Below are 12,877 nucleotides of genomic sequence, written 5' to 3' on the forward strand. Positions count from 1 at the left end.
TTTGAAAAAAAGAATTGTTGCTCTACATAAACATGGCCTAGGCCAGTGATAGCAAACCCTGGTACCCCAGATGTTTTGGAACTACATTTCCCATGATGCTCATGCACTCTGTAGGGTAGTTGAGCATCATGGGAAATGTAGCCCCAAAACATCTGGGGTGCCAAGGTTCGCCATCACTGGCCTAAGCTAAAAGGTGATTGCCAAGACCCTGAATCTGAGCTGCAGCACGGTGGCAGATTTTGAACGTTTCATTGTTGTTGGTTCCAGATGGGCTGGTCTAAATATTTCTGTCATTTTCACACACAACTATTTCTGAAAATGCCTTGTTGAGGTCAGAGGAGAATGGGCAGACTGGTTCCAGATGATAGAAAGGGGCAACAGTAACTCAAATATCCACTCGTTACACCCAAGGTATGCAGAATACCATCTCTGAACCCACAACACATCCAACCTTGAAGCATATGGGCTACAGCAGCAGAAGACCACACCGGGTGCTCCTCCTGTCAGCTAAGAACAGGAAACTGAGGCTACAATTGGCACAGGATCACCAAAATTGGACAGTAGAAGATTGGAAAAACGTTGCCTGGTCTGATGAGTCTCGATTTCAGCGGTGACATTCAGATGGTGGGGTCAGAATTTGGCGCATGGATCCATCCTGCCTTGTATCACCGTTTCAGGCTGGTGGTGGGGGTGTAATGGTGTGGGGGGGGATATTTTCTCGCCACTTTGGGCCCCTTAGTACCAATTGAGCATCTATTAAACCCCACGGCCTACCTGAGTATTGTTGGTGACCATGTCCATCCCTTTATGACTACAGTGTCCCCATCTTCTGATGGCTCCTTCCAGCAGGATAATGCACCATGTCACAAAGCTCCAATCATCTCACCACTGGACAATGAGGTCCCTGTCCTCCAATGGCCTCCACACTCACCACATCTCATCCAATAGAACACCTTTGGGATGTGGTGGAAAGGGAAATTGGATGCATAGATGTGCCGCCGATAAATCTGCAGAAACTGCATGATGTTCTCATGTCACTATGGAGCAAAATCTCTGAGGAACGTTTCCAACACCTTGTTGTATCTACAGTGCCTTGCGAAAGTATTCGGCCCCATTGAACTTTTCAACCTTTTGCCACATTTCAGGCTTCAAACATAAAGATATAACATTTTTATTTTTTGTGAAGAATCACCAACAAGTGGGATACAATTGTGAAGTGGAACGAAATCTATTGGATTTTTGAAACTTTTTTAACTAATAAAAAAAATGAAAAGTGGGGCGTGCAAAATGATTCGGCCCCCTTGCGTTAATACTTTGTACAGCCACCTTTTGCTGCGATTACAGCTGCAAGTCGCTTGGGGTATGTCTCTATCAGTTTTGCACATCGAGAGACTGAAATTCTTGCCCATTCTTCCTTGCAAAACAGCTGGAGCTCAGTGAGGTTGGATGGAGAGCGTTTGTGAACAGCAGTTTTCAGCTCTTTCCACAGATTCTCGATTGGATTCAGGTCTGGACTTTGACTTGGCCATTCTAACACCTGGATACGTTTATTTGTGAACCATTCCTTTGTAGATTTTGCTGTATGTTTGGGATCATTGTCTTGTTGGAAGATAAATCTCCGTCCCAGTTTCAGGTCTTTTGCAGACTCCAACAGGTTTTCATCCAGAATGGTCCTGTATTTGGCTGCATCCATCTTCCCCTCAATTTTAACCATCTTCCCTGTCCCTGCTGAAGAAAAGCAGGCCCAAACCATGATGCTGCCACCACCATGTGTGACAGTGGGGATGGTGTGTTGAGGGTGATGAGCTGTGTTGCTTTTACGTCAAACATATCGTTTTGCATTGTGGGCAAAAGTTGGATTTTGGTTTCATCTGACCAGAGCACCTTCTTCCACATGTTTGGTGTGTCTCCCAGGTGGCTTGAACTTTAGACGAGACTTTTTATGGATATCTTTGAGAAATGGCTTTCTTCTTGCCTCTCTTCCATAAAGGTCAGATTTGTGCAGTGTACGACTGATTGTTGTCCTATGGACAGACTCTCCCACCGCTGTAGTTCTCTGCAGTTCATCCAGAGTGATCATGGGCCTCTTGGCTGCATCTCTGATCAGTCTTCTCCTTGTCTGAGCTGAAAGTTTAGAGGGACGGCCAGGTCTTGGTAGATTTACAGTGGGCTGATACTCCTTCCATTTCAAAATGATCGCTTGCACAGTGCTCCTTGGGATGTTTAAAGCTTGGGAAATCTTTTTGTATCCAAATCCGACTTTAAACTTCTCCACAACAGGATTACGGACCTGCCTGGTGTGTTCCTTGGTCTTCATGATGCTCTCTGCGCTTTCAACAGAACCCTGAGACTATCACAGAGCAGGTGCATTTATACAGAGACTTGATTACACACAGGTGGATTCTATTTATCACCATCAGTCATTTAGGACAACATTGGATCATTCAGAGATCCTCGCTGAACTTCTGGAGTGAGTTTGCTGCACTGAAAGTAAAGGGGCCGAATAATTTTGCACGCACCACTTTTCAGTTTTTTTATTTGCTAAAAAAGTTTAAAATATCCAATAGATTTCGTTCCACTTCACAATTGTGTCCCACTTGTTGGTGATTCTTCACAAAAAATTAAAATTTTATATCTTTATGTTTGAAGCCTGAAATGTGGCAAAAGGTTGAAAAGTTCAAGGGGGCTGAATACTTTCGCAAGGCACTGTATGCCATGAAGAATGAAGGCAAAAGGGGGTCCAACCCGCTACTAGAAAGGTGTACCTAATAAAGTGGCCAGTGAGTGTATATACAGTGGTGTGAAAAAGTGTTTGCCCCCTTCCTCATTTCCTGTTCCTTTGCATGTTTGTCACACTTAAGTGTTTCGGAACATCAAACCAATTTAAACAATAGTCAAGGACAACACAAGTAAACACAAAATGCAATTTGTAAATGAAGGTGTTTATTATTAAAGGTGAAAAAAAATCCAAACCATCATGGCCCTGTGTGAAAAAGTGATTGCCCCCCTTGTTAAAACATACTATAACTGTGGTTGTCCACACCTGAGTTCAATTTCTCTAGCCACACCCAGGCCTGATTATTGCCACACCTGTTCACAATCAAGGCATCACTTAAATAGGAGCTGCTTGACACAGTAAGGTCCACCAGAAGACCCTTAAAAGCTACACATCATGCCGAGACCCAAAGAAATTCAGGAACAATTGAGAAAGAAAGTAATTGAGATCTATCAGTCTGGAAAGGGTTATAAAGCCATTTCCAAAGCTTTGGGAATCCAGCGAACCACAGTGAGAGCCATTATCCACAAATGGCGAAGACATGGAACAGTGGTGAACCTTCCCAGGAGTGGCCGGCCGCCCAAAATTGCCCCAAGAGCGCAGCGACGACTCATCCAAGAGGTCACAAAAGACCCCACAACAACGTCCAAGGAACTGCAGGCCTCACTTGCCTCAGTTAAGGTCAGCGTTCATGCCTCCACCATCAGGAAAAGACTGGGCAAAAATGGCCTGCATGGCAGAGTTCCAAGGAGAAAACCACTGCTGAGCAAAAAGAACATCAAAGCTCGTCTCAATTTCTCCACAACACATCTTGATGATCCCCAAGACTTTTGGGACAACATTCTGTGGACCGATGAGACAAAAGTGGAACTCTTTGGAAGGTGTGTGTCCAAGTATATCTGGCGTAGAAGGAACACTGCATTTCATAAAAAGAACATTATACCAACAGTAAAATATGGTGGTGGTAGTGTGATGGTCTGGGGCTGTTTTGCTGCTTCAGGACCTGGAAGACTTGCCGTGATAAAAGGAACTATGAATTCTGCTGTCTACCAAGAGATCCTGAAGGAGAATGTCCGACCATCTGTTCGTGTACTCAAGCTGAAACGAACTTGGGTTCTGCAGCAGGACAATGATCCTAAACACACCAGCAAGTCCACCACCGAATGGCTGAAGAAAAACAAAATGAAGACTTTGGAGTGGCCTAGCCAAAGTCCTGACCTGAATCCTATTGAGATGTTGTGGTATGACCTTAAAAAGGCCGTTCATGCTCGAAAACCCTCTAATGTAACTGAATTAGGACAATTCTGCAAAGATGAGTGGGCCAAAATTCCTCCAGGACGCCATAAAAGCCTCATTGCACGTTATCGCAAACGCTTGGTTGCAGTTGTTGCTGCTAAGGGTGGCCCAACCAGTTATTAGGTTTAGGGGGCAATCACTTTTTCACATAGGGCCATGATGGTTTGGATTTTTTTTCACCTTTAATAATAAACACCTTCATTTACAAATTGCATTTTGTGTTTACTTGTGTTGTCCTTGACTATTGTTTAAATTGGTTTGATGTTCCGAAACACTTAAGTGTGACAAACATGCAAAGGAACAGGAAATGAGGAAGGGGGCAAACACTTTTTTACACCACTGTACATAAACGCACATACTACATACCCCAGGAAAACCTATAAGGATTTTTATGCACATGTACGCACACACGTGATTACCTCACATGAAGGCAAAAGGGGGTCCAACGCGATACTAGCAAGGTGTACTTAATAAAGTGGCTGGTAAATGTGTATGTCTGCAAGGCAGCTATGCCACGTCTTGTGTGGTTGAAATGAGCATGGGATAGATCTTGGAAATCATGCATGTTTTATTCCTATCTGATATGACCTCACTAATTAATGGGTGCATGGCTAATGAGAATACAAAGTGTTGTACCCGGGGCCTGTAAGACGTGCCTAAGTTGGAGGTAATTTATTATTATTTCTGCCACAAAAGGTATTGTTTCACTCAAAATACCAATGTGAGTTAATCATTCCAAATTCTGCTCTCTAGACTATATATAGAAGGAAGGAATGGTATTTTCAGGGTGCAAATTAATTTGAAGAATAGTAACAACTATATTATATAGGAGTTTTTTTAATTTTATAAAAAATATTTTTTTTTTAAAAAACACAGCAATATACAGACCAACAATATTTTGTAGATACAGCATAAAAGGATAGAATTCCCAACACATTTCACCCATATATCTGGCTTCTTCAGGGGATTCTGTCCAATTAGAGGTAGACTAGTTTAAAATGGGATTTTCAAATTATACAGGTTGTAATAGCCAAAATGTTTAATTATTTTTGTTTTGAAGGAGGGATGAAGGATTAGAACTGGTGTCAGTATTTACCTCCCTCTGGAGAGATCTGTTCACTTCCTGTCTTGCAAAAGGTTTGCCCCCAGGACAGGAAGTGAGGGGAAATCTCTCTAAAGCTGGCCATACTTCAGGGAGGAACCAGGTGAGATCTGCTCAGTGGGTGGCCCTGCCAGCTCCAGTCTTTTAACAGAATTGATTGAAATTTGTTGAAGGAGCTTGCAGAAGAATCTTCGGCTGAACAGCAGCTGTATTCCATTGGATTCAGTCGCTGCTCGGGTATTCTGACAGCTGACTGCACGGAGCTGTAATGGGATATTCTTCTACACTGTATGAGGTGGATGGAGGAATATGTTGGTGTATAGCCAGACAGGAGTAAAAATGCTTGTTTTAAGTTCAGTAGGATAGTACTAGAACCTCTGTCAGCTTTTTATTGTCCGTTCCATGTTGCAGGTTTTCCCCTCGCATCCTCTCTGGATGGCAGTAAAACCTGCCAGAGGCTCTCGCCTTTCCCCATTCCATCTGAAATTCCATCTGAGCAAAAATGTTTTATAGATACACTGTAACGATACTTCCACTTTAAGTAATATCGGATTGATTTTCCTGGATCTGATTGGCTCACACATAGTTGTCTGCATAATAATTAGCCGCACGTTTTATTTCCTTATTGTTGTATGTAGATTGCTGAGAATTCTGTGTGGTTGTTGTGTGTTTAAAAGTAACATAAAACCAGCAATTCAAGCCCTGGGTTCTCTTCATAGTGCTTATTCATTAAGCAATAGGAAAGAATTAGGAGATGGAATCGGTAATTGCGCGGCATGTAAACAGTCATTTTGGGCCTTTGTTCATTTTTATGTTTAAGTGGTTTAAAGGGAAACTCCTTAATTCCTTTCTGCGCTTCATTATAACACTTTCTGGTTATTTAAAAATATTTTACGGCAGGGTACCAGTAAGGGGGTTGGGCCCAGTCCCCTCACCCCTTGCTGTACCATATATTGTATTTAGTCATGTGACCATAGGAAGGAGACAACTCTGTTCAGAATTATATAACCTGCAAAACTTGGTATTTTAAAGTGGTTGTAAACCTCAGACATGAAATATGAACAAAGCACATCCCTCTATGTCAGTGATTCTCAACCAGGGTTCCTCCAGAGGTTGTAGGGGTTCCTTCAGCATTGGGCAATTTCTGCCTCTCAGATAAGTTCCCACTGACACCATTGATCTTTTTAGCTCTCTGTAAGGAGGTAATTCTTCCCAATGACCACAAGTGTAAGGACCCTTCATCCCACTGACCATCACACTAATGTATCATGAGTTGTAGATTTCTAATTTTTAGCATGGGTTCCCAGAGACCAAATAACTATTACAAGGGTTCCTCTGTGTTGAAAAGGTTGAGAAAGGCTACTCTATGGTGTGCACTCATCTCAGTCCAGAGCACTAAGTGTCATTTCTATCTTCCGCCTCCTTCCTCTGCTATCAGCATGAGTCACTTATGACAAGTTTTCCTGACACCAAGAGAACAATGGAGACAGGAGAGGTAGCTCCAGCACACAGCTTCTGATTGACAGCTTCCAGCTTAAAGAGAAACTCCACAGTTCCCATCTGCACTTCATGAGGGCAGCACAGTAGTGTAGTGGGTAGCACTTTCCCAACCACGACACTACCTGCCTGGAGTTTGCATGTTCTTCCTGCGCCTGTGTGGGTTTCCTCCGGGTATTCCAGTTTCCTCTCACACACCAAAGACATGTTGGTAGGTTAATTGGCTCCTGTCTAAAATTGGGCCTAGTATATGTATGTATGTATGAGATTGAGTTAAAAAAATTCTAACAAACTTCTTGCTCTCTATTGCCCCCACAGGATGTGGCAAGACCTACACTATGCTGGGCACAGACAGAGAGCCGGGAATATACATAAGGACCCTGAATGACCTCTTCAAAGCCATTGAGGAGACCAGTGACGATATGGAGTATGAGGTCATCATGTCTTATTTAGAGGTAAATGTCATGGAGGAGATTAACAAAAATGAAAGGCAGGGGCTCCAAGCATGATGCACGGGTAACTAAATACTTAAAGAGTAACTCCACTTTTGTTGAGCAAAAAAAAAAAAAAAAAAAAAAAACATTCCCCTTTGGGTGATCTATGTACATTACAATGATTGCAACAAACTTTGTTGCACAATTCCTATCTCTTTTCTTATTCTGAAGAAATCCCTGTGTGCCTGTGCCCCTCTGCAGAAGTGAGTCTAATGGGAGTGGACTCATGATTGCCAATCAGCTGCTGCACCTGCAGAGAGTGCAAAATCTGATGCAGCTGTGCATGGCAACCAAGAAGAAGAAGAAGGTGCATTCTATGCATAAGGCCGGGTTCACACTGGTGTGACAAACGCTCCGACATTGGGAGCTCATGTCGCATGACGTGTGAAAATCAGTGTTTCCCTATCGGAGCCATCTTAACTGGTCCGACACAAGGCGGTCCGACTTTGAAATGCTCCCTGTACTACTTTGGTCCGACTTTGATCCTACTTCAGCCCATTGAATATCACTGAAGTCGGTTCAAAGTTGGATCACCATCTCAACTGATCCGGCTCTGACATGCGACGAATGCTCTGACTCTGATGATCTTGAAGGGGGACTCCACGCCAAAAAAAAAAAAAAACAGCATGGGTTCCCCCTCAAAGAGCATACCATAGCCCTTCGGTCTGGTATGGATTTAATGGGGAACCCCCATGCCGTTCCCCCCCCCAAAACCCATACTAGACCCTTATCCAAGCACACAGCCTGGCAGGCGAGGAAAGGGGGTGGGGATGAATGAGCACCCCCCTACCTCCTGAACTGTACCAGGCCACATGCCCTCAACATGGGAGGGTGGGTGCTTTGGGGCAGGGGGGGGCCCCAAAGCACCTTGTCCGCATGTTGATGAGGACAAGGGCCTCTTCCCAACATCCCTGGCCGTTGGTTGTCAGGGTCTGCGGACGGGGGATTTATCGGAATCTGGAAGCCCCCTTTAACAAGCCCCCCACCCTATGTGAATGAGTATCGGGTACATTTTACCCCTACCCATTCACTTAAAAAAAAAAAGTGTCAAGAATAAAACGCAGTACACAGGTTTTTAAAGTAATTTATTAAAGCGCAGTTCCGCCGATTCTTTTTAAGTCAGCATCTACAAATACTGCAGCTGCTGACTTTTAAAATATGGACACTTACTTGTCAATGGGGGCCAGCGATGTCGGCACCTGAAGCCGATCCCTCCCTCGTCTCTCGGGTGCTGCCGCCGCCATCTTCGTTGATGGAATCAGGAAGTGAACTTCCTGGTTCCCTACTGCGCATGCGTGACTCGCGCTGAGCTATCCCACTGGCCCCTCCTGTCTTCTGGAACCTGTGTGTCCCCCAGAAGACAGCGGGGGGTGGGCGGAAAGTGGCGTACATACTCATGGGTGGCTTGGATATCTATGCCCAGAAGTGGGAGAAAAATACCTGTATTAGACAGGTATATGCTCCCCCCTCCACCCTGAAAGGTGCCAAATGTGACACCGGAGGGAGGGGGAGGGTTCCGAAAAGCAGAAGTTCCATTTTTGGGTGGAATCTCGCTTTAAGGCACCTCACCTTCGCCAAACCCTATTGGTATTTCGTGATTTGGACACCCTCTAATGTTAAAGCCATACTCTACTCTTCCATAGTCCAGAGCTCTTCTTTAACCAAACGGATCATGTGACGCTGAAGAACGGGTACGTTGTAATCTCTCTATCAGAAGGACATGCTGTACGTACGCCGTGACCCGCACAGCGAATTTATCTTGATAAGCACACACGCCTATAGCTTGTCCTTTCCGCCAGCTCTCCTCTTGTTTCTCCAGAAGACCTGATAACATTTACAGTTTGCTTGGCTGCAACATCCTGGTAAGCAGGGCAGATAATCGCCATGGCGACGGCTGGAGTCAGACTTTGCGGCCATATCGTTTCTGTTACGCCGTCGTCGTTGGTTCTTTATGGCCTGTGCAATATTTGCTCGCGAAGCACTCCGGAGTAACTGAGCCGGAAAACAGGGAGCCGGGAGAAAAAAATCAGAGTAAAATGAGAATGGAAGTAAACGCTTCTCAGATCGTGTTACCGCCGCGGCGATGCCTCTTACCTATTCTCTGCCGTCTGAGTGTCCCCGGCTATGATACAGAATCCCTCCGAAGTCATATCCCATTCCGCAGATAAAGGGCTGACGTTTTCCTTTGTAAAGGACAAGCAGCTGTTCAAGAGAACCCGTATTATTACAAATAAAGAAAATGGATCCGTTGATTTTTCTTTTAAAAGGGCAGGTGCTGGGACTGCCAACCTCATCCTGTCCTCCTCATCCCGTCCTCCTCATCCCGTCCTCCTCATCATGTCCTTCCCGTCCTCCTCATCCTGTCCTTCCCATCCTCCTCATCGCATCCTCCTCATCCTGTCCTTCCCATCCTCTTGATCCCATCCTCCTCATCCTGTCCTCCTCATCCAATCCTCCTCATCCTGTCCTCCTCATCGCATCCTCTTCATCCTGTCCTTCCCATCCTCCTCATCCCGTCCTCCTCATCCAATCCTCCTCATCCTGTCCTTCCCATCCTCCTGATCCCATCCTTCTCATCCCGTCCTCCTCATCCAATCCTCCTCATCCTGTCCTTCCCATCCTCCTGATCCCATCCTCCTCATCCTGTCCTCCTCATCCAATCCTCCTCATCCCGTCCTCCTCATCGCATCCTCCTCATCCTGTCCTTCCCATCCTCCTCATCCCGTCCTCCTCATCGCATCCTCCTCATCCTGTCCTTCCCATCCTCCTCATCCTGTCCTCCTCATCTCGTCCTCCTCATCCTGTCCTTCCCATCCTCCTCATCTCGTCTTCCTCATCCTGTCCTTCCCATCCTCCTCATCCCGCCGTCCTCATCCCATCCTCCTCATCCCTTCCTCCTCATTCCGTCCTCCTCATCCTGTCCTTCCCATCCTCCTCATCCCATCCTCCTCATTCCGTCCTCCTCATTCCGTCCTCCTCATCGCATCCTCCTCATCCTGTCCTTCCTATCCTCCTGATCCCATCCTCCTCATCCCGTCCTCCTCATCCAATCCTCCTCATCCTGTCCTTCCCATCCTCCTGATCCCATCCTCCTCATCCTGTCCTCCTCATCCAATCCTCCTCATCCCGTCCTCCTCATCGCATCCTCCTCATCCTGTCCTTCCCATCCTCCTCATCCTGTCCTCCTCATCCCATCCTCCTCATCCCGTCCTCCTCATCCTGTCCTTCCCATCCTCCTCATCCCATCCTCCTCATCCCGCCGTCCTCATCCCATCCTCCTCATCCCTTCCTCCTCATTCCGTCCTCCTCATCCTGTCCTTCCCATCCTCCTCATCCCGTCCTCCTCATCCCGTCCTCCTCATCCCGTCCTCCTCATTCCGTCCTCCTCATCCCGTCCTTCTCATCCCGTCCTCCTCATCCCATCCTCCTCATCCTGTCCTCCTCATCCCATCCCATCTTCCTCATCCCGTCCTTCTCATCCTGTCCTCCTCATCCCATCTTCCTCATCCCGTCCGCCTCATCCTGTCCTCCTCATCCCATCTTCCCCAACCCATTCTCCTCATCCCGTCCTCCTCATCCCATCCCATCTTCCTCATCCCATCTTCCTCATCCCATCCTCCCCATCCCGTCTTCCTCATCCCATCCCCCTCATCCCATCCTCCTCATCCCGTCCTCCTCATCCCGTCCTCCTCATCCTATCCTCCTCACTCTGTCCTCCTCACTCTGTCCTCCTCACCCTGTCTTCTTCACCCTGTCCTCCTCACTCTGTCCTCCTCACCCTGTCCTCCTCACCCCGTCCTCCTCGCCCCGTCCTCCTCGCCCCGTCCTCCTCGCCCCGTCCTCCTCGCCCCGTCCTCATCACCCCGTCCTCTTCAACCTGTCCTCATCCTGTCCTCCTCATCTTATCTTCCTCATCCCGTCCTCCTCATCCCATCTTCCCCAACCCATTCTCCTCATCCCGTCCTCCTCATCCCATCCCATCTTCCTCATCCCATCCTCCTCATCCTGTCCTCCCCATCCCATCTTCCTCATCCCATCCTCCCCACCCTGTCCTCCTCATCCCATCCTCCTCACCCTGTCCTCCTCACCCTGTCTTCCTTACCCTGTCCTCCTCACCCTGTCTTCTTCAACCCGTCCTCTTCATCCAAACCTCCTCATCTCGTCCTTCATCCCTTCCTCCTCATCCCCTTTTCTTCATCCAGTCCTCTTTATCTGGTCCTCCTTATCTCATCCGCCTTATCCTGTCCTCCTCATCCTGTCCTTCTCATCCCGTTTTTCTTCCTCCGGTCCTCTTCATCTGGTCCTTCTTATCCCGTCCTCCTCATCCCACGCTACTCACCCTGTCCTTCTTATCCTGTCCTCTTTATCCCGTCCTCTTCATCTCATCCTCTTCATCCTGTGCTCCTTATTCCGTCTACTTCATCTGGTCCTCCTCATCCTATCTTCCTCATCCTGTCCTCTTTATCTGGTCCTCCTCATGCTGTCCACCTCATCTCGTTTTTCGTCCTCTTCCTCTGGTCCTCTTCATCTGGTCCTCTCCATCCCGTACTGCTCATCCCATCCTCTTCATCCCATCTTCTTCTTCCTCCTCCTGTCCACTTCATCTGGTCCTGCTCATCCAGTCCTTCCCATTTTGTCCTGCTTATCTGGTCCTCCTCATCCTGTCCTCATCCCCTATCCTTCTTATCACCTTAAGGTGCTCTGCATGGAAATGTTTAAGAAAACTTCTTCTTTTATTATATATCTTATTTTAGGCCCAGTGACATCATCCCTGGGTCTCTGTGCTTCTCTATGCAATGCAGGCCAACCATGTCTGGTGGGAGGGGAAATCCAATGAGTGAAAGGGAGGAGACAGTCAGGCTAGGAGGGGGGGGGGGGCTAGATGATGCTGGACATCCTCTAGCCAGGAAGGGTGAGCTCTGACCTGTGAGCTCTGAGCTCACCATGTGTAGTGAAATCAGAGAAAGTAATTTCAGTCCAGGAGAGGAGCTGGTACAACTGCGCAAGACTCAAGGGGAGGCCTGGGGTTCAACTTGACTCTGGCACCATCACTCGGATAACTGGGTTAGTAGCTGGCTACCACTGTTGTGTAGCAGTTTGGTGTTTGCCTTCAGTTGTGTTGGATAGTACGGCTCCTGCTGTGTCTCCACTTTTAAAAATCTTCTTCTCTCCAATGTACAGATCTACAATGAAATGATCCGGGATCTACTGAACCCATCACTGGGATACCTGGACCTGCGGGAGGACTCCAAAGGTGTCATCCAAGTAGCCGGTATTACAGAGGTGTCCACCATCAATGCTAAAGAGGTAAAATATTATACACCAACCTTACCCAACCCAGAGGAACCCTGAAAATCAATTTCAGGTCTCAGGGAACCTAAAACAAATTAATTGCTGAACACTAAACAAAATACATCTTACATCTGTGATCAGTGAGAAGAATGTTCCTTACATTGGTGATCAGTGAGAAGAATGTTCCTTACATTGGTGATTAGTGAGAAGAATGTTCCTTACATTGGTGATCAGTGGGAAGAATGTCCCTTACATTGGTGATCAGTGGGAAGAATGTTCCTTACATTGGTGATCAGTGGGAAGAATGTTCCTTACATTGGTGATCAGTGGGAAGAATGTTCCTTACATTGGTGATCAGTGGGAAGAATGTTCCTTACATTGGTGATCAGTGAGAAGAATGTTCCTTATATTGGTGATCAG

The 12,877-nt window shown here is 46.7% G+C and overlaps 1 protein-coding gene across 1 annotated transcript in view; it reads left to right on the forward strand.

The window, feature by feature from the left end:
* KIF19 (kinesin family member 19) overlaps positions 1-12,877 on the forward strand; it is a 96,808-nt gene that overhangs the window by 43,228 nt on the left and 40,703 nt on the right. Inside the window, exons 5-6 of the mRNA XM_077458693.1 lie at positions 6,990-7,126; positions 12,347-12,472. Coding sequence (XP_077314819.1) covers positions 6,990-7,126; positions 12,347-12,472 — 263 coding nt within the window. The remainder of the gene's footprint in view (positions 1-6,989; positions 7,127-12,346; positions 12,473-12,877) is intronic.

Source organism: Lithobates pipiens, unplaced genomic scaffold (assembly GCF_037356315.1).
Source record: "Lithobates pipiens isolate NorthernLeopardFrog02 unplaced genomic scaffold, aLitPip1_a1.2 Scaffold_28, whole genome shotgun sequence".
Classification (NCBI taxonomy): domain Eukaryota; kingdom Metazoa; phylum Chordata; class Amphibia; order Anura; family Ranidae; genus Lithobates; species Lithobates pipiens.